This window comes from Mustela lutreola, chromosome 5, assembly GCF_030435805.1.
Source record: "Mustela lutreola isolate mMusLut2 chromosome 5, mMusLut2.pri, whole genome shotgun sequence".
In the NCBI taxonomy this organism is placed as follows: Eukaryota; Metazoa; Chordata; class Mammalia; order Carnivora; family Mustelidae; genus Mustela; species Mustela lutreola.
Genome location: NC_081294.1, coordinates 153034872 through 153056464, shown reverse-complemented (window position 1 = coordinate 153056464; position 21593 = coordinate 153034872). Strand labels below are relative to the sequence as shown.

Genomic DNA, 21593 nt, shown 5'->3' with positions numbered 1-21593 from the left:
AGGGCAGTTGACTGCCACCATCCACCGCGCAGCCTCAAAGTGCCACAGGGAGGAGCCAAGTGCTGAGAGGCGAGCCGCCGCCTTTCAACCGAAGAGAGCCTAATGTCGCCGCCGTCGTCTCAGCAGCGATATCTGCCAGTGTCAAAGGAGGCAGGTCAAGCCGCAGACCCTGAGAGAACTACCCGCAGAAAGAGGGCAGACGGAGCGCCCCGCCGGGCTGTGAGTAGGAAGACAAGAAGCTACGCGGGCAGGGGTGGGACCTCCAGCGGGCGGGGCTTAGGAGGGCCCGAGGTCTTCCGGGGTTTTAGGGGTCAGGGGAAAAGACCCGTTGGTTGGAGAGGGCCTAGACTGGCTGTGTATGAGCTTGAGGGCACGAGGTCAGGGCTGCGATGGAGGTGTTAGGGGGAGAGTGTGAACAGGCCTGTCCTGAAGGAATCCAGGTGCGGGCTTGGAGGGTGGGATTCAGTTGGGCAGCGAGAGATCTGGAGGGAGAGCCCGAGAGGTGTCGGAGAAATCAGAAGGTCCGGGCGTGAAGGATTAGGAAAATTAGACAAATTAGGAAAAGGCAACCCATTGGGACCGCCTTAACTCTTGCGGAACCAGTTTCCTAAGAGCCCCTAAAGGCCCAAGGGATACGGGGCATGGAGAGTATGAGAGCCCAAGTGAGGGACAGGAGATGAGAAAGTGGCGGGTGTCCGAGATATGGAAGCAGCCCAGTGTCCATCACTGATGAATGGATAAAGAAGGGGTATATTTACACAATGCAATGCTATTCAGCTGTACAAAAAAACCAAACAACAACAACAACAACAAAAAACCTGAAATCTTGCCATTTGCGAGGACATGGATGGAGCTAGAGAGCCTAATGCTAAAGGATGTAAGTGAGAAAGATAAATATGATTTCACTCGTGTGTGTAATTTAGGAAACAAATGAGCAAAGGGGGGAAAATGAAAGAGACAAATCAAGGAATAGACTCTTAACTGTAGAGAACAAACTGATGGTTATTCAAGGGGATGGGGTGGGAAGAGGGGTTAAATAGGGGATGGGGATTAAGGAGTACACCTGTCATGAGGAGCACGGGGTGATGTAGGGACGTGTTGAATCACTATAATGTACACCTGAAGCTAATAAAACACTGTACGCTAACTCACTGGAATTAAAGACTTGAGATAAAACTTAAAAGAACAAAAAATAAATAAACAAATAAAATAAAAGAACAGCATGATGGCTACAAGTGGTAGACCTTAACCTGGTGGCCCAACCTGCCCCATGATCCCTGCAAGGCCAGGTGACTTGGGTCTGTGGGTGCCCTACAGTCTGCAGGCTGAGCCATGTAATGGTCTGCTGTTGTTGTTGGTTTTTTTTGTTTGTTTGTTTTGTTTTTGTGTTTTTGTTTTTGTGTTTTCAGGGAAATGGCTCATGCAACTCAAGGATCTGGGATTCATAGGTGGGATCTGAATGAACCAAGTTAAGCCAGTCATTGCTTTCAGAGACCCAAACATCTCCCAGATCTTGGGATGCCCAAAGGATGGGAGAGAAAAATGCACACAATCACACAAACCCTCACACCCGCAGAGTGATATCCGAAGTCACTACACTGCCCTGGTGACCAAAAGAGAGCGTCTCTTATCCCCAATCTGTGATTGTTATTGTAACTGTTGTTATATTTCTTCAGATATATAGATGTCTGTGTAGTTACTCTGCAAATACACATATTCCAGTAGGCACACAATCCCATTTGCAAACACAAAAGCTGGAAATACACACACAGCCAGCCAGCCCTGCAGTCCCCAGACCTGGCCCTATAGGCATCTCTCCAGATAACCCCCTTCTGTGACCTGTAATATATCCTGCAGCACAGTTGTTATGTGACTTTAACTGTGCTACTCAATGCAAAACCCATACAAGCCCAGATACCATTAGGGCTTGATGATAACATCAGCCAATTTAATTAGCAAGTGAATGTTAAAAATGGGTTTTGCTTGTAGAAACTAGTGGTATTCAAATACATGCATTGGCTATAGTGTTCTAAAGCTACTCTCCACATAGGACTCACCCTCTGGAATGAGACAATAATACTGTAGCCTGGACTCTCTTTTTTTTTAAGATTTATTTATTTATTGGAGAGAGAGAGCATGAGCTGGTGTGGGGGCGGGGGGAGTTGTGCAGATGGAGCGGGAAAGAGTAATCTTAAGCAGGCTCCACGCCCAGCACAGAGACCCACAAGGGGCTCTATCTCACCATTGGAGATCATGACCTGAGCGGAAGTCAGGAGCCAGGCACTTAGCTGACTCAGCCACCCCTGTAGGCTGGACTCTTATATGATCCTGTTCCCAGCCCATAAATCACTAGATTCTGATTACCTGGTGCTTTGTCCACTGGGTCTGCCTCTAGAACAGTATCATGCCTGCCCTGTAAGACCGTTGTATGCAAAGTGTGCTTGAAACCTCTCAGGAACTCCATGACACTTGCAGACCAGACTATCCAGTTGTCACTGTCCCTACGTGCCCACACACCTGTCTAAACCTGTGCGGGACAGAATAGGCTGAAATTGGCTTTCATCTAGCCAGGTAACCAGGTAGTGGGGGATGAGATCTAGGCCCCTGACCTAAATATGGGGTGGCTAATATTTAACAACAAATGAAAAATAGGGTCTTATCAAACTGACATAGGTCTGTTTGCAATACCTAAACCTTATTCATGTGCTGATAAATGCCCTCTTTGTAATCCACACACATACACCCCTGCCCCCTCCATCCAAGATATTAACACATGTGCACACATTGCTCACACACTTAAACACACCTGCTCACCCAGTCTAGCAGAAACCTTTGCTCCTGCCGTGCTCTTGCACTCAGACTGGGGGAGTCAAGAATGAGCTCAGCTACCCTAGAAATGAGCTCAGTCTATATTTCCATCTCCTCTTCCCTTTTCCCTGGGGAGCAATAAGTGGGGAACAGCCCAACACCCCCTCCCCAAAGCCCACCCAAACAGAAGCTAGGGAACAATCAGCCAAGGGATTAATACCCCACCAGGGCACAGGCTGAATAGACCTTGGCACTAGACTGCTGCTGGCATACATTTGCCAAGTTCTAGAAAGGGTATGTCAGAGGCATGTCTGTGCTATGTGCAGTCCCCTCCTGATGGCAGCTGTGTCTGTAAAATCGTAAGTGCTGTTCTGTGTTTCAAAATTCCATAACCTGTGGTCTCCTTACTCAAGGGAGACTATACCTTTGCATCTGAAAGGGGTTCAGGCATCTGTGAGAACACAGGGCTGTCATTGTGGCTGAGAATGTACATATCACTCTTTCTGTATCATCAGCTTGAGGAGTACTGGTAGGTAGCCAGGTCCTGGGCTTTCCTCTCGTGTACAGGTCAAGAATCTCCTTCCAGTTCTGGCCCAGGCTGTTCTCTGAGCTGGGAGGGAGTACAGCACTCCTTTCTGAGTAGAGACCCCAGGCCGGCTGGATCCAGGTGTCTGGAGGCAGAGCTGACTGCAGACAAGAAGGGAAACCAGAAGGGATGGTGAACTGGGCTGTCTGGGCCTGATCCTGCGCACTGACAGCACTGGGTTTGGTGCTGCTGGACAGAACCAGAGGCCATGCCAAGCCCAGGCAGGAAGCCCCAGAGATGGGAAGTACCTCTGTCAGCACGTGGGCTCCCTCCTCATCCCCCTCCACTTCCCCATAACTCAGGCCAGATCCACTTGCTGCCAGCAGGCAGAGGACAGGCCCTAGGGGCCAAGGACTCTCTTCCCCCGCTCAGGTGCCGGCGGAACCCTTTTCCACATCGCCTGTTCCGCTGGCTCCAGTGTTGTGGGTCTGCAGGAGCCCCTCCAAGGCCGCCCAGGCCAAGTCCGAGGAGCGGCGAGTGGGGCAGGCCCGAGGTTACCAGGAGGCTCCGACACTGGTAACTTTAACTGCCTCCCCTGGGCAGCCGGGACAAGGAGGAAGGCACCCTTGCCTGACTCACCCTCTGGGGCAGGCGGACGAAGCCCTCTCAAGGCCAGATTCGCAGGTAGGTGCCGGTGGAGCAGACGGAGAAAAGGGGGAACACGCGCTCGTGGAAATTGACGCGGAAAGTGTACAGGTGGCGCATGTCCTCCGCGGCGTAGAAGGACACGGCCCCCACCTCCAGATCCAGGGCCACCCGCACGCGGGACAGCTGGCCACAGCTGAGGGGCGTCCGCTCGGGGCTAGTCACCGCCCAGTACTTGCCACTGTTGAGCTGCAGCGCCCAGACGCCCTCCTCTGGGGTGAAGGGCGTGAGGCCCTTGCGACGCACGCTCTCCCGCGCCACACCGAAGGCCCAGCCATCCTTGGAGCCCACTTCCACCTCCCAGTGGTGCCGGCCAGAGGAGAATCCACAGGACGCCAGCACTCGCGTGTTGGTGTCAAAGCGGCATGGGTGGCAGGGCACGTCCTGCGCCCGCTGTCCGAGGCGCACGCTCTTCAGATCCAGAGAGAGAATGAGGCGCGGGTTGGCCGTGTCCGGGTCCAGGGTCAGCTCCACTGAAGGCAGACACAGGGAGGGACGTCCCGTGCAAGCCCCTCGCTCAGCCCTCCGCGGCTACCTCTCCACCGCCATCCCCCCACAAGCACTCGGGGAAGTCAGACAGGTGGAGGGTAGGAACCTGACTGGGATGCCAGTTCAAAGAGATCCACAAATCCCATTTAAAAGACAATGGGGGGCGGGGATTTTGAACACTAGATACTGGAAGGAACTGTTCCCTTTTCTAATGGTGACTATGGTTTCATGGTTTTCTAATTTTTTAAAGTATATCTTTAGAGATAACATTTATGGAAATATTTATGGAAAGAACTTATTTGTGATTTGCTTCTAGTGGGAAGAAGTGGGTAAGGGTGTTTAAGAAAAATATTAGTTGAAGTTGTGTGATGAGAATGTAATATTCATTGAGATCTCCTACTTTTGTGTATGTTTAAAATTTTCATAATAAAAACTTAAAATGTGCACACTTGTCCTAATTACTATCTTCCAGGACTGCTGTTGCCCAGGGGAATCCCACAGTTCAGTATCCCTGCCCTCCTGCAGCTTCCTTTCTGGGGGGAGGGGAGAAGAGACAATAAAACATAAATATGGATGATAAGAAGAATCAGGAGAGAAAGATGTAATTTCAGAGTGGCGAGGGAAAGCGAAAAAGCCTCACTGCAATTCAGCCTCATTGCAATTCAGCAATGACATAAAGGAAGTGAGGAAGCCACTTATACTGAGGTCTAGAGGAAGCATACACCAGGCTGAGCCCCAGCCAATGCAGTGCAAATGCCCTGAGGTGGGTGTGTGCTTGGTGTACTTCAAGAGCAGGTAGGAGGGCTTGTCATGTCTACACAGAGGAAACCAGGGGAAGAGTGTGCACTGAGGCCTGATCCCTCAGCCTAGAAGACCACAGTGAGGACTGTGGTGAGGGAGACGGGCTGTCCCAGGGTTCCGCACAAAGGAGGGGCATGGTCTGACTCAGCTGGTTTAGATTGTTCCAAGGTAAATTCTGACTTAGCTTGTTCAGTCATCAGCATCAGGAGTACGTGCCCTCCCCTCGCCTGCCCTCCTGTGGGTTTGGCTCCCATTCACCCCAGAGTTCTGCAGTAATCAGAGGGAGTAAACTCCCTTCCTCTCTTCAGTCTCCTCCTGCTTTCCCTGACCACCCCCAATGCGCCACCCCCCAACACACATACAACCTGTGTCCCCAGGAGAGGTCTCTGTCTGTATGGGAGAGGGGAGAGCGCCTGGTCCAAGGGAGTGACCCACAATTTATAGGCCTACAAGTCCCACTGCAGCCTGAGGGAGCCAGAATTGGGAGGCAAGGATGAGGAAGCAGACAGCAGAAAGCAGAGGCAGGCAAGCAGACGGAACAAACATGCACAAAGCCCAGAGAAACTTCATGGGCAAGGACTGGATTCTCTGCATGGCCAGATAAGGGGAACTCCCTTTCACAACAACCATCATACCTTTCTCCTCTTTCTCCAGCTCTCCCCGAAGATCCTCTGAGGAGGAAAAACAAAGCAGTGTATGTGTAACTGACTGGGGAGATTGTCTATTTGACAATGATAGCAATACCACCTCCTCTGACATTTATAGCCCTACCGGCTCACCCACTCCCCAGATACCCCAAAGGCTGAGAGTTGATGTGCAGGCACTGGGTCAAGTGTCAGGGATGGGGAAGGGCAGTATCCTAGCTCTACCTCTCCAGCTTCCGCCTCTTTTGCCTGAGCTGGTCTGAGCTGAGCTCTTCTTCCTCATCCCTCTTTTTGCACCTATATCCCCCTCTACCCTGACTGTCCCTGGGGGAATCTTTGTGCTAGGGAGATGGGGGGCTGCTGCTGAATGGATTTGCTACCACCATTTCCCTGCACCAGTCTGGCCTCGACACACCCTAGCTCCTATTTTCTCACATAGCTTTTGGAAAGGCACATCCTTGGTGCCTAAACTACCAAAACACAACATGGCCACCAGCACTGCATGGCCCAGGCCCAAGCACAGGCCTCTTACCTTTGAACTTCTTGAGCAACCCCTTTAAGACAAAGGTCTTGAGGGAAACATTCCAGACTTTATTCTTCATCTCAGAAGAGACCGTGGTTGGCTTGGGGCCAGGCACATTGTTGCATCTGCAGGACAAAGACCCTGAGGAAGGCCCCCAAACACTGTCCTATTCCCACTGGGCTAAGACAATTAGGATGGCAAGGTCCTCCTGCTGGGGAGAGTTGAAGAAAGGAGAGGCTGATCTTACACCAAAATATCCACAGCCAGGCAGGTGGACATTTGCCTTGGGGAGGTACACAGATAAGATAGTGTAGGAGCTGGGAGGTGAGAGGTCAGGGGTGAGGGAGTAAAGAGAGACAGCTCAGTGGAAAAAGAGAAGAGCCAGCTTGGAGAGGCCTAAGTAACTCTTAGGTCCACTCACCTCCTTAGTGTGTTTCGGAATTCCTGGAAAGAAGGATAAAAGAAAACCAACTCAGCATCAGGTAACCTCCAGTCACCCTTGATAAAATAAACTGGTCTCTTGTCCTGCTTCTAGAGGAATAAGCAGTACCGTGTACCAGCCCCCACCATCTGCATGGGTCTAGATGGCAATGGCTTTCTGCTGGTGGCTGATGACTGGGTGTCTCATCACCTCCCTTCCCACAGCCTTGCAAAGGCTCCCTTCATTACAGATTCATCACTGGAGCCATGTGCTGGGATCTAGTGTTTCCTGCGCTCTCGACACCACCCCAGATAAGAACAGTCCTTTGGCAATGACTGGTCACTCAGATCAGCATCTTTTAAATGACCATGCTTGACCCATTTGTGACCTGTGATGTTTATTTGTGGATTGTGACTATTTACTTTCAAAGAAAGTAGAGTAGAAAATGTCAAAATATCAAATGCATGTATTAAAGAGAAGCATTCTTTTCTGAGACTTTTGTCACAAGGCTTCTCTATGCCTTGTATATAGCTCTTTGGATCTCCTTTCTGTCTGTTATGAATTCATGAATCGCTGAGTAAAACCAGAAAGATCTTTATTGTGGCTCAAGGTCAAGAAAGTTTTGAATCTTTTTATACCTTTAACCCTGGGAGAATCGGGGCAGTCTTCTCCAGTCCTCTTCTGCTCAAGTATGTGATTCTACTAAACTCACAGAATCTGACTCTGTTCTCACTTGCCATTTGTGATGCCTTAGGATAAATGATTCATACCTCTGGCCAATCCAGACTCACCTGGAGAAAGTCAAGGTCAGGCTTTCGAGATGTCTCCTGGATCTGGCTGCTGAGCTTGGAGAGATGGGTGATCTCACCCCCAAGCTGAGCTATGTTCTCATTCTGCTTCTGTGTCACCTCCCGGGACAGCTCCTCCAGAAGGCCCAAGAGCCTGCCCTCCTGCTCCACCAGGAAGGCCCGCAGTGCCTGGAACTCTGCACTCACCTTCTCTCTCTCAGCTGCCATCTGCTTCTGTGTCAGGAAAGTAGAAGTTGGACAGGCAATGGCACATCAAGATGTAGCATTTGGAGAGTAGCCTCAGTCATCCCACTGGACAGAATTCCACCCACCTCACTGTTCAGCGGTCAGAGGCTCACCTATACATACCCACCACCCACATCTTCTAGTTTAAATATCCCAACTCTGAGCACACAGTGGCTTCAACACATGCTCCCATATCCCCTGTCACAAATGTGCTTTCTCACCAACCTAGAGCAGCAGCAAACTTGCCACAGAACCACCCTGGGCTATAGCTGTCTCATTTGGAAAGGAGGAAGAATAAAATAGGGTCTCTCAGAGCCACTGTATGGATTAAACTGAGGTCACTTCCTCCTCATGCCCAAACACATGTATTTTGAGTTAAAAACAAGACTGGGGGCCCAAAATGGAGTCACCCATGCTAAGTCCCATACCAGGAAACAGAGATGTAATTACAGATTCAATTTTCCCAGAAATAGAATTTTAAAAAAGACAAGCAAGAATCCCCTGATCAGCATTAGTTAAGTAACTACCTGATAAACCCCTACTCTCCCCAAGAGGGATAGTAACTTTGTAATAACCAATCTGCTTTTTGGCGTAGTATAAATTCCTTGTTCCTGCTTCTTTCTGCCTATAAAATCTTTTGCCTTGTATAGCTTTTCAGAGTTTGGGGTTTTTTGTTTGTTTGTTTGTTTGCTTGCTTGTTTTTGTTGTTCTTGTTTTTTGTGTGAGAGAGAGAGAAAGAGAGAGCACAAAAAAGGGGAGCAGCAGGCAGAGAGGCAGGCTGCCCGACATGGGCTCAATCCCAGGACCTGGGATCAAAACCTGAGCCAAAGGTAGACGCTTAGCCAACCAAGCCACCCAGGCGCCCTTTCAGAGTTCTTTCCTATCTGCTAGATGGGCTGCTGCCCCATTCATGAATTGCTGAATAAAGACAATAATATCTAAAAAATTTTACTCAGCTAAATGTTCTCCTTTAACATTTGTCATCCCTCCAATTTTCACTCTTGACTTTACTTCTTTTTAAAGAATGCCCCCACAGGGCCAGGATGGTGGGCGGTCCTCTGTTGTCACTGAAAGAGGGCCCACCTGGGGGAGCACCAGGGGGGTGTTCAGCTCACCAGAAGCTCCTTGCTCTCCTTCTCTTCCGTGGAACGGAACACCTCATAGTCCTCCAGATCCTTCTTCAAGACCTTCAGCCTGGACTCTAGGAGTTCCTGTGGGGGGGGGGGCGGTGAGAAAGGAGACATTATGGGGGAGGACTCTGGAAACCCCAACTTGTGCCTTTCTGGAGCTATCCAGGAGAAAGAGAACCTCTTCATTGAATAGAGGAGGCAGGGTTGAAGCCATATCTGGACATAGGGATGGCTACCACCTGCACAGGCTCACATAAGGGAAGAGGGCAACTGAAGGGTAACTCCTAAGCCCCAAGGTCTTATTTCCTAAAGACCATCTGTACACAATACAAGCTGAACTGCAGGCTATGTACAAGCCCAGCCTACCTAGTCTTCCCCGCTGCTTTCCTCCTCACCATCAGAAAGCCTCCTGGATGGGAGGGCTGGAGTGGGGTAAGGACTAAAGAAAGACTGGGGCTGTGTGCCCATAGCCTCTGTGGACACCCCAGAAAGGAGGCAGGGAAGAGACTGCCCCAGATCCGTATCTTTGACACAGCCCAAGACTGCCTTTGGTTCTCTACTCAACCCAGGAGTCCCCCACTGCCTGGCCCCAACCCCTCAGAAGGCCTCCCACTGGGGCCCAGGACGCGAGGGCGCAGCACACCGCCACGCCCAGGGAAAGGGCGGAGAGAGGGGGCAGGGAAGTGTGGGTGTGGCTGAGACACTGCTGGAAGCCGTGGAGAGAATCGCCAAGTCTGTGGAGGTATCGCGAAGGTGGGCCAGTAGGGAGCCCAGAGGGAAACTCGAGGATGGGTGGGAGGGTGGTGTTGGCGGAGCAGCGGCGACACAGCGAGAGCCGCACTCAGCACCCAGCGCTGGGTAGGTAGATCGGCAAAGGAGGAAAGAGGCAGGGTCTCCCCCGGGCCCCCCCGCCTGCCCGCCGGCCGTCTGCGCCGCGCGCGCTGGAACGCCGCGAGAGCTGGGTCTTGGCTGTCTGCGCGGGGGTGGGGGCAGGGCGCGGCGCTCACCTTCGCTTCCTGCACAGCCTCGTCCAGCGGCAGCACTGCGTGCGCGCGGTGTTCACGGGCGCGGTCACACACCACGCATATGGCGCGCCCGTCGTCCTGGCAGTAGAGCTTGAGCGGTTCGCCGTGCTGGACGCACCCGGCCGCTGCCGCCTGCGCGGGCCCGCGCTCCCCCGGCGCGGCCGCCGGCAGACTGAAGCGCCGCAGCAGCGTGGTCACCGAGGCCAGCTGCCGGTTGGGCCGCAGCTGGCCGGGTCGCACGGGCTCTCGGCACTGCGGGCAGGGCAGCGGGCCGGGCAGCGGGCGGGACGCCGCGGGGGCTCCCACGGCGGGGCGCTCCCAGCAGCGCGCAATGCAGGAGCGGCAGAAACTGTGACCGCACTCGACGGACACCGGCTCGCGGAACATCTCCAGGCATATGGAGCAGGTGGTCTCCCCCTGCAGCTCCGCGGCCAGTGCCAGCGCCTCGGCACCGGCGCCGGGGTCCGTCCGCGGCCCCACCGCTGCCATGCGCTCCCTCGGCGTGCCTGAGCCGGGCGGTGCTGGGGAAGTAGAGGGGCCCGACAGTACGCGGTTCCGAGTGGGTTGGCCAGGTCCGGCCTCCGAGCACCCACTGGGAGAGGAAGGGCGGGGCAGGAGCCGGACTGGTGGAGACCGGAGCTGAGAGCTTGCCCGGCCGGGAAGCGAGACCGGAGCGAGCGCGCGGTGGGCGGGCCAGACCATATTTATGGATCGGATCCAAGTGCGGGCGGGCGCCGTGGGCCCCACTCGGGGCCCCTCAAACACTGGCTTTGATCTGTAGCCTCTTCCGTCCCCTGGCGTCCCCTCTCCGTCGCCCCCCCCCCACCTCGCCCAGACCCTCCGCTAGCCTCTCTAGGCACCCCCAACCTGACCCAGGCAGCCTTGGGAAACGGGCCTGGACTGGTGGGCGCACAGCTGGGCGCCACTCCCGAGCCCCACCTAGCACGGCCGGGCCAAGGGCCTAGCGCCCGGGCCGCAGTGTCAGGTTCCCGGAGTGCAGGTTTGTCCTGGACCGGGGCTGAGCTAAATTTAGGGTCTGGAACGTGGCTCTTGCCCCCACCTCCAAGCGTGCCTTGTATCCACTTCTGTGGCTTCTTCTCCCACCGTTGTTCTCCCCCTTGTTTATTCTTTCTTTAATTCTTGGCTTTGAACAAATAATACATTTACAATACATTTTCCCATTTGAATCTCCACCAAATGAACCCAGTCCTCTACTGTCCCTCCAGAACTGCCAGGAATATTTGGTTCCACCACCATTCCTCATTCCCAAAGGGCACTCGGGGCGGGCATTAGACACCACCCTCCTCAGAAACCACTCTTGTCAAAGTTACCAGTGACCTCAGTAACCTAAAGGCAAAGGCTCCTCCTCGGGCCTACCTCACCTGCCCTTTCCTCTGATGCTTCCTCCTTGCTGACACTCTTCCCAGGCATCTTTGCGGATGCTGTAGTCCCTGGCTCTCCTACTTTTTTCTTGGCCTCCCTCGTGGGTTCTTCCTCCTCTTCCTGCACTTGCTCAGTTCTTGGACCTCTGTCTATACTCACTCCTGATCTCTTCCACTTCCTCGGCTTGAAAGACCCTCTTGCAGATGCCACAGTACACATCCCCACCCAGCATCCCCTGCTGTTCCTGGTTCTCACATCCCACTCCCAGTAGCATGTTCTAAGGGGTATCACACACTCACCATATCCACAACTGTACTTCTCATCTGCCCCTCCACCTGTTCCTTCCAGAGCCTTCCCCACACCACCCCATGTAACATCAACTCCATCCCTCCAGGTGCTCAGGCCAAACTGGGAGTCCTCCCTGTGACTCCCAAGAGGAAAAAATGCACATGCTCCACCCTCAGTCCCCTGTGTGTCCTCACTCACACCCTCCACTGCACCATCTCCAATGACCTCATGATCACAACAGTTCTCTCCCCTTTGGTCACACTGCCCTACCCCAGCTTCTCCACCCAGCTCTGAGAACAGTCCTGTTGAAATGTTAAGTCAGATCAATTTTAAGTTCTCCTCTGCTCAGACCCTCCATTGGCTCCCACTGCTCAAAGTAAAAGTTGAAGTCTTTTATAATCCTCCAAACGCCCTACCTGTTCTTTGACCCCACCCCCTGCACCCAGCCTCTCTACCTGCATCTCCTATCACTCTTCCCTGTTGACTCCTCTCTTCTCACAGGGACTGCCTTGCTATTCCTGCAAAATGCCAGCAAGATCCTATTTCAGCACCTTTGAACTGGCTTTTACCTTTACTGGGACCTCTCTTTTCCCATACTTGCATGGCTTTCCCATACTTCCCACCTCCTTCCAGTTCTTGTTCCAAATGTCATCTCTCAGCAAAGCCAGCCGGGACAACACTGTTTAAAATCACCTCTTACCACACTCTTGTCCTTCAACCTGGCTCTGTTTTCTCTCTAACACTCTGGAATTTGAGCTGTTAGAGGAGATGACGGTGTCAGTTTTGTTCGTGGCTGGACCCCCAGGGTTCTAGAGCAATTCTTGTTGCACAGTAAGAAAAGTAAACTTGTCTTGGGTTGAACTGATTAAAACGTGGTTCCAAATTCAGATTTACAGATGTGGTTCACAGCGAAAAATGTGCCCAGGGTCTATGCTCCAGTCTCCTTCCATCCCAAACGATCAACTTTCCGATTGTGAATTATTTTTACACAAATATTATGTCGTTTACTACACTCCCGTTCTTCCTGGTTAATAAACGTAGCAGCCTGTACACAGACTTCCTTACTTTCCCTTTTTGGCTCACAGTTCATTTGGGGCATCGTGCCTGATGGTTTCCCCTGTTTTCCACTGCTGCCTTCGGGTGTTTATTCCGGCCCTGTTCTCCCCGCCAGTGTCCCTCAATGGATACCCGCTGCCCTGGAGTCAGTGAAGGGCTAGAACACACCTCCGGCCCTGCCCGACCGGCTTTGCAAGCATCTGGGCTGTCTTACTAGGCTCGTCGCACACCCACTGTCCATACTAATAAGCAGCCAAGGGAAGGTACAGAGAAGGTTCGAGGAAAGTGGGGATGTAGCTCAGTGGTAGAGCGCATGCTTTGCATGTATGAGGCCCCGGGTTCGATCCCCGGCATCTCCAACGCGGTGTTGCGGTTCCCTTTTTTTTTCCTTCCGTGCCAAGTTTCCAAACGGCGAATGTTCGCAGAGCCCTAAGGGGAAATTCTGGGCATCTTGGAGTTCGCCCAGAATGGAAACCTCGGCGGCGGCCGCAGTGGCGGGACCCACCCACTCCAATCCCCAGACCCTACCTCTAACCTCCTGATTAAAATATCACAAGGTGAGCGTGCGAATGACATTAGGAGGCCCACGTTTCCCCCTCCTTTGCGCCCTGCGCTTTCCGGGAGAGGGAAAAGGCTGGGTGGCTGGCAGAGCAGAGCAAGCAAAAAACAGACCCAGGTGGGAGGGGCGGTCGGGCAGGATCTGCGGAGGTTGAGTTTTCAGGTTTTCCTAGCGGCTGGAGTTTTCAAATAAACCCCCTTTTATGTCTGAAGCGGCTTATAACCCGAATCCTACCTTGAATTAAGAATTGTTGAAATATAGGTTCTCGGGCGCCCGGCTAGCTCAGTCGGTAGAGCATGAGACTCTTAATCTCAGGGTCGTGGGTTCGAGTCCCACGTTGGGCGCTATGTATCCTTTTTTGTTCACTTGACTCCCTCCGGGACGAACGGAGAAATTCTATTCTGGAAATTTCTTGTGTGCGATCCTGTGGATATAGGTTTTTTTGGTGGATATAGCTTTGTTCACTAATTTATGATTTACTGCTAACAAAATGAATTTTATAGAAGTGTATGTGAATTATTAGTTTTTAAAATTGTTCAAATATGCGTAATAAAACTTCCTGTTTCACTAATTGTTACATGTACAGTTCTGTAGCTTTACACACATTCACACAGTTGTGCAGCCATTACCACCATCCATTTCCACAACTTTTTCATCAGGCAATACTAACTCCCAGTTCTGTCCTTCCTCCAGCCTCTGGCAACCACCATTCTACTATCACTATGACTACTCTTCATTTTATATATATCCACATGCTACACTTTTTTTTAACCCTTCATCTGTCTATAAACACTTGGTTGGGTTCCTTCTGCCCTTTTGGCTTTTGTGAAAAATGTGGCTATTAGCATGGTGTGCAAATATCTGTTCAAGTTCCTGTTTTCACTTCTGTTGAGGATATACCTAGAAGTGGAATTGCAGAATATACGTATTTCTTTTTTTTTTTTCTTATTTTTCTTTCTAATTTTTATTCCAGTGTGACATATGGTAGTTCTATGTTTAATTTTTTGAAGAATCAACCATAGCATTTAATACAGAGTTCCACAAAATGAATTTTTAAAACATTTTTTTGAGTAGCTTGTACACTGTACTGTTAAAAAATTGAACCATACATAAAAATATTCAGCAAAAAGGGTCTATCATCTTCCCTCATTAGGTAACAATTTTTGTACTTGTGTATATAGTCTTGCACAGTCATATATCTTTTGATGCAAATATATTTCTATTTTCCTCTATTTTATACAAAAAGATAATTATAACTCATATTTGAAGATCTTTCCATCTCAAGATGTAGAAAATTTTCTAAATCTTTTTTTTTGCAGATGCATAATGTTCACCTGTAGATGACTCATAGTTTATTTAACAGATCACCTACCGAAGGACATTTGTATTGTTTCCAATCTCTTGTTATTATAATAAATTCTGCAGTAAATAAGTATGTAGTGTTGTTATTTTGCACTTTTGCACTCATATCTGTGGGCCAAATTCCTGGGAGTGAGATTGCTGGGTCAAGGTTTATATGTGATTGTAACTTTATGGAAATAAATCACTGGACTATAGATCCTACGGGGTGATTGATAATCCTTCCTGTCAGCCATGAACCATGTTGCCTATTTCTCCACTGCTTTGGTGACAACGGGCAGCTTTAACAAATCTGACATGACTCTATCCCCCCAAAATCCCCTCACTGCTTGTCCTACAAGATAAGATGATATCCATTGCAGGGCACTGTCTGACGGGAAGAGGGGCCTTCCTTTTGCAGCTCACAGGAACATACTCAGGCAAAAGATTCTGAAGATCAGCGTCACTCTTATTTATGGCTTCTATAGGACAACACCATTTTTCTTTTTTCAGGCTTGTTTCTGTGAAGGCTATCATGTTTTCTTCAAAACCATGACATCACTGCAAAGCCACGACACCACTGGAAAGGCCTCAATTATTTCTTATTCTGAGAATTTTCTCCCTTGGACAGAAAGAATCCAAGTAAATACAAGAAATTAAATTTGTATGTGATTTTCCACTTGGTCTTGGTGTCATATGGGGCATATTTCAATTATTAGGTCATGCATGTGACTTGTAGTTTATGATAATTATATATAATTTATAATTTACTTATATAATTATATAAATATATGATCTACATATAAATAAATAAATCAACCATCCTCTTGAATATTTTCATTTAAAACCTCATTTGAGACCGATAATTATCTCCTCGTTTAAGCTATTTACGGCTATTTTCTAGCTAGTCTAAAAATACTCCAATATCAGCTATTTAACAGTCAGTGGTTTCCCTTTACTAGAGTTGGCAAAGCCTTTCTCTTAGGGTCTGTGTAGCATCAGGAGAAATGGTTCAACTACCATCAAATGCTGCCCTGTTTATAGTATATCACATTTGTTTGTGGGTGCAAAATCCCCTAAATAAAAGGCAGGTCTCGGTCACATGGGTGTTGTCCTGGGGAATGTAAATTTGGGGCAAATAGGAAGACAAAATGTCAGCCAGAGCAACCTAATTCTGGAGGACTGCATGCTAAAGGAAGAGTGGCCAAATAGATGACCCAGAATGACCTGCTCTTCCATTATGTGTCAGGACCAACTGGATTAAAATCACTGGATATTTTGGGAAACTCTCTCTGCTGTCATTTGAGATGTTTAATGTCCAAGGACTAAGGAAGGTATTTTAATATAGAAAAAAACACTAACTTGTTGTGTGATTAATATTCAATTTATCTAGTTGTAAATGTTAAAGCCTAGTTTTTCTCAAGGTTTGAAGTTCAATTTACTAATACTGTTGTTTTTTAAATCAAACCAGCAGTTTCTGGAACAGGAAAAGTTACTAGTTCCTTTAACTAGTTCCTTCCCTAGTTCCTTCATGAATTGTGATTATCAAAAGGCGTCATTCTGAACAACTGAGCCACTGGTGATATTTTCTTTTAGACATTCCAGGTGACAATTATGGACTGAACCCCCACTGAGTATGGAGGAGAAGGGGGCACTGATTAGGTCACAGCTAGAGTGCAGAGCCAGGACCTGAACCTCAGTTACTGCTGTTGTCTCCCTAACCACCAACTCATAGCAGTTAGAAACACCATGTGTATTGTCTACTTGCAATCTTCTGAATGAGCCTATGTGTTCATTATCTGTCCTTAAAAACTCCATATCGAAGTCCTACTGTATTTCTCATTAGCCTGGAAGTCCTCTTAAGAGTATAGATCCGGTGTCCTTCACACATTTTTCTAACCACTTGTAAACAAAATCAGCAGCTGGTGTGGAACGATTCACCAGAAGTCAGAGCCAGGGAGGTATGGCTGTGAATCCTTATCCTCCAAGTTCCTGGTCTTTCTTTTCGTCTTGAATCCACCAAGCACACTCCTACTTTGGAGCCTTCCAACACTCAGCTCCCTCTCCCAAAGGCCTCTTCCCAAGATCTTTGAAAGGCTGGCTCCTTTTTTCCTGACTAAGCTCAGTCACCTCTTCTGATACATCTTTTTTAGCCCTTCTCTAATGCTGTCCTCTGTTTGCTTGCCACTCTGTCAGATCTCCCTCATTAATTTTCTAACAGTTCTTTTCACCCTCTGAGATAGAGCCAGTGGGGTGGGAAGAGATAAAATTGGAATTGTAGAAGAGAGAAAACTGAAGCTGGATGATGGGCACTTGGCATTTCATAATACCATTGTCTCTACTTTAAATTTCCTAATAAAAATATTTTTAAAATAAAGCAAAAGTTTATATCCTTATGAGTGAGAGATTTAAAAAATTAGGTAAGTAATTTTGTACAGTAATGATATTGGGCTTGGGGGGCTCCCCCAAAAGTCGCTGGGCTGCTTCCCTGAAGCCTTCACTTTCTTTCCCCTCTTGAACTCTAGAGCCTGCTTCTACACACCTGCAGCATCCCACAGGCTCCAGACCAATGAGCTGCCAGTGAGGCTGAGTGAAGAGGGCGGCTGGGTGAGACACCTCTGGAGGGACTGATGGTCCTTTTGACGGTTCACCACCACTGAGGAGGACACAGTGGGAGGAATGCAGGATAGACGCCAGGTGGGTTTGCCTTAGGGGGCAGGCGGGAGCGGCAGTAGGGTACCACTTGGAGGAGCAGGGGTGGGCCCCCTGAGGACAGGTGGATGGAGGCCCCAAGCTGAGAGTGAAACCAGGGGGGTAGAAGAATTTAAACTTGCACGTGGGAGTGGCAGTGGTGTGGACTGGCCGCCATCGCCGTTGGCCTCACCCAGCCAATCACTGACAGTCCATGGGCAGAACCAAAGCTGCTTTCCCCGCGGGGCTTGCTTGAATTTCTCTCGGTGCCCTGCGGCTTTTCCTCTCCTCCATCCTTTAGCTCCCACTTCTGTTTCCTGTACCCCCAGGTTCCCTCACCCTCTGTGAAGTGTCTGTGCGTCAGTGGCGTCACCTGGAAACCGGGGACAACAATGTTACCTACCTCCCGGGGTGGTTAGGCTCCTTTGAGGCTGACCCCTAAAACAGGACCGGACACCATCAGCACAGAGTGTGTGCCTGGTGCGGTAATTACCACTGCTAGGTCTTCCCTGAGAGTACTTTTCCCTGGCCTGCCTAACTTCCACCATATATTTCCAGCTCATGCCTGCTTGCACTTTTTAATATTTCATGTGTGGTTGCGTGGCCTTCTTGCCTTTTGTTGCCTTTTAACCCGTCATGCTCGTAAGTTCTTTGAAGGAGTGCTCCAAAGACATCCACCACCTTCTAATACCACAGACCTTGAGGCCTGGACTGTATTGGTTGAAGTGAACAGGTCAAGAATGAGAAAAGACAAGAGTACGTGTAAAAATATAAAAAGTATTCAAACATATATGCACGTAGGTTCCAAAGACAGATGACTGAAGTAAACAAATTCACTGAAACTGTTCTAGATAAAGAGAAAAACACTAATGACTTCTTATTGTTTCCATCCAGTTTTGAACCAGGGACTTTCCACATGTTAAGTGAACGGGATAACCACTACACCACAGAAACAGATAATTGTGTGATTGTTTCATGAGTCTAATAAGACTTATAGTCATGGACCCTGCCAGGGTCTCTACCCAACCAGGGAGGCAGAGCTCTTAGAACCATTCCTCGTGGCCCCGGGTAATATTGTCTAACTGCCCAGCTCCACCAATTAGTAGATCCGGAAGCCGGTCACATTCAGCAACTCAAAACAAAACAGGGAATGAAAGAAAGCAGGCATTGCAGCAAGGAAGGTAAATGCGGCTTTGGAGGTTTGAGACTAGATAATTCTCTCTATTTTGTCTCTTTCCTCTAGCAAAACAGCTCGAGGGTTTAAGTTTTCACCCATTTTGAGCTGGATTGACACTAACAACCTAAAGGATTAAGGAAATGGTAAACATATTCAAAGAATATGAGCTTTGAATATATTTCATCAAAATGTAGATATAAATTAGCCAAAAATAAAATTAGTTTTACATATGCTTCAGAAATGATTGTTTCTTCTAAATTAGGTGGAATTATCTATTAAAAATAAAAAGGATATTGAAATACCAAATTCTAAGTCAATGTTATTTAAATAAAGCTGAAAATTTAAAATTTGGAAATGTAATTAAATCTTTCCAGTATTTTCTAAAAATAAAACTAATCAATTCTAGCATTGAATGTCCATATTTGGGATGAGGCTTAACACATGGTATATGTAGATCTCTATATCTGCAAATGTAAGATTATTATTGATGGTTTAATATTGCAAAATGGGTTTTTTTGGTCACCTATGCTGATTCTGTGGAGACAGGAATTGGAATAGAGGTGGAGTTCTGCTGAGTCGGGATCCTTGAGCGTTTTCAATTTGTAAGCCCCTATCCACCAAACCACTGGGCAGGAGGTCCTCTTTTATGAGTCTAGTTCTCTCATCAAGATCACCAGGGGCCTGCAGGTGGCCCAATCCATAGAGGCCTTATCACATTCCTTTACTAGACCATGTATGGAATTTGACTCTATAGATCTGTTCCTCTTTTTTTTTGTACATCTTGACTCCCTTGGCCTCAGTGGAAGCTTCATTGCTAGCTTTACTCCTATTCTGACTCCTCCATCTGTCTACTCAGGACTATCTCCCTGGAGAATCACACTGCGATTGACAGCTTGACCCAACCTCTACCCCACCCATCTGTGGCTCCAGCAAAGACAGCTCTCCCCAAGCTTCAGATACATGTGTCTTGGACGTTTCGACATGTCCAACCTGTTCAAGACTGAACTCCTTACTTCTCTCTCACCCCCCCCCCCACTCCTTAGTGTTAGAAGGTGGAGAGCCAGTAATGTATCCTCTAGAGTGAGAAGGCACATTAAGAGAGGAAAAATAAAGCAAGCCACTCCATATCGCTTATGGTGAGTTTCATTCAGGATAACTTACTGAGGGACTATGGGTGGGGACAGACCATCCAGGCGGTGCTGGGCCATTCTCCACAGCTATTCTTTGTGCAGTCCAGACCTTAATCCCTAGATTTTATGGAATGAGGAATACGGTGGTGAGGTCAGAGGGTAGTTATCTAAAGTGGCGCCATCTGTACATCAAAGGATCTCTACTAGTTACCTAGAGTGGTGCCTCCTGTGTGCCACTTTAGGGAAGATCAGAACAAGCCTTCCCAAATTCTGTGTCATAACATTAATTAACCTCCACGGGCCTGGAACATGTAGTGGGAGGGAGGTCATTGCCCTGGCTTGAAGAGGATGGAGGGCCAAAAGTGGAGTCAGTGTTGGCCGTACTCCTGCCCTCAGACTTTGATTTCTGTTACTAAACCATCTAAAGCAGAACCCAAGGAGCCCCCTCTCCTGCCCAGGTATAAACCATGCACCTAGTTCCTTCACCCACTTCTCCCATCTGACTACTGCCTCCCACTGCTGTGCTGTTTCCTGTCTAGAACAGGACTGTGTATCTCCAGTTCCTCTCTCTGACTCAGTCTCACTCCCATCACACCTTCTGGTCACCGTTCCTGAAGGATTTACCTTCTGAAAGGTAAATCAGAGAGAGTCTTTCTGCCTCCATATGGCCACTTTCGCCAAGGAGGATAAAGACCCAAACTCCTCCTTTCCTTGTGTTTACTGAATGTCTGAACTGATCAGCGCTTGCCTCTTTTGTGCTAAGAGCAGCGATCACTTACCATGTGGAGGCCAAGAAAAACAAGGCTGTACCCACCTCGAGTCTAGCCCTGACATAAGCACAGCCATCTTGACAAAGCAAAAGCTGGCACCTTGTGCCTCCTCTCCACCCACTCCCCTCCCCTCTGTAGTATGTGTGACATTCCTCAGGCACCCCTGGCTGCCCTAAAAGAAAAACAAATAGTTAACTTGCAGAGATCACAATCCTGCAAGACAGGAGTCTCCCTTGGTTTACAAATGTCCTAGAGATTTACAACAAAGAAGCTATCTTAACAATAATGTTGCCCTCCCCACCATAAAACTAAAGGAGACTGATGCAGAAGGAAATGTAAATAAAGTTAAATTTCTTCTAAACCTAAATCTCACTAACAAGGACACTTGATAGGAGAAATGTGAAACTTTATCTCTAAACCTCCAAAATAGTGTCAGCAATCATTCCCAAACATATGACCCAGTGATATACATCTAAAGGGTCTCATGAGGAGATTTTTTATTACTGATAATGAATAACCTTTTCCCCAGACAAAAGCTGGCCCCTCAAGGTCCTGGAGACCTCGCTTCCAAAATTCCTTAGAGACTTACATCATCATAACCCCCTTTTTCCTCACCCACTGCCGAGTCCACCCCTACTCTGCTTTTTAAAAACTCTGACTGTAATCTGGCTCAGGATCCAAGTCCCTACTCTGCTGTGTCAGGTATACTTGGGCCCAAGCTTAAACTTGTCAAATAAACCCTCGTGTGATTGCATCGGTGCTTGGCTCCTTGGTGGTCTCTCGGAAGCGAAAACTCGGGCATAACAACCAGATGGATTCCCATTTGCGCCTCGCTGGAGGGGCAACCGTGGAAGCAGTGGAGGGGAAAGAGACGCAGGAATTGTAGCAAAAGGATGCCCCTAGCTTGCTGGGAGATGGCAATGGGATGCCTGTCCCCTCTGGCTTCCCCTTAATGAAAGCCAGGATCTTTTAGGATGTTTTCCATTTCCAAGGAAGAAGGTTAAAAAAAAAAAATTAAAATCCTGAAACTACAATTTGCAAATGAATCCACAAATATTTGTCCAAGAAAAAATGTCAAAGTTGAAAGTCCTGGGA

The 21593-nt window shown here is 48.8% G+C and overlaps 1 protein-coding gene, 1 long non-coding RNA gene and 2 other non-coding genes across 5 annotated transcripts; 3 read left to right on the top strand and 1 right to left on the bottom strand.

The window, feature by feature from the left end:
• Window positions 1-143: 143 nt before the first annotated feature.
• TRIM7 (tripartite motif containing 7) lies at window positions 144-10780 on the bottom strand. 2 transcript variants are annotated; one of them, XM_059175983.1, is made up of 8 exons: window positions 10089-10780; window positions 9067-9162; window positions 7709-7939; window positions 6918-6940; window positions 6506-6621; window positions 5965-6000; window positions 3974-4512; window positions 144-3495 (listed from the first exon to the last, which is right to left on the bottom strand). In XM_059175983.1, the coding sequence occupies exons 1-7, from the start codon at window positions 10593-10595 to the stop codon at window positions 4001-4003; spliced, it is 1521 nt and encodes a 506-aa protein (XP_059031966.1). In that variant the 5' UTR covers window positions 10596-10780; the 3' UTR covers window positions 144-3495; window positions 3974-4000. The 2 variants fall into 2 exon arrangements, with proteins under 2 accessions (XP_059031966.1, XP_059031967.1); XM_059175984.1 differs by lacking the exon at window positions 10089-10780 and adding an exon at window positions 9448-9467 and having other exon boundaries at window positions 147-3495.
• Window positions 9775-21238, top strand: LOC131832680 (uncharacterized). The gene is made up of 4 exons (XR_009354136.1): window positions 9775-9834; window positions 15244-15394; window positions 17256-17427; window positions 17751-21238. It is a non-coding gene; the product is annotated as an uncharacterized LOC131832680 (long non-coding RNA).
• On the top strand, window positions 13121-13192 carry TRNAA-UGC (transfer RNA alanine (anticodon UGC)). The gene has a single exon. It is a non-coding gene; the product is annotated as a tRNA-Ala (tRNA).
• On the top strand, window positions 13664-13736 carry TRNAK-CUU (transfer RNA lysine (anticodon CUU)). The gene has a single exon. It is a non-coding gene; the product is annotated as a tRNA-Lys (tRNA).
• Window positions 21239-21593: the final 355 nt, after the last annotated feature.

What these genes read in the sequence shown, in the direction of transcription:
- TRIM7 (XM_059175983.1), bottom strand. Translation starts at nt 10,595, where the DNA reads ATGGCAGCGGTGGGGCCGCGGACGGACCCCGGCGCCGGTGCCGAGGCG. An exon ending in TTCCGAAACACACTAAGGAG is followed by an intron (nt 6,622 to 6,917) that starts GTGAGTGGACCT and finishes TTTGTCCTGCAG; the next exon opens with ATGCAACAATGTGCCTGGCC. An exon ending in GCTGGAGAAAGAGGAGAAAG is followed by an intron (nt 4,513 to 5,964) that starts GTATGATGGTTG and finishes GTCTGCCTTCAG; the next exon opens with TGGAGCTGACCCTGGACCCG.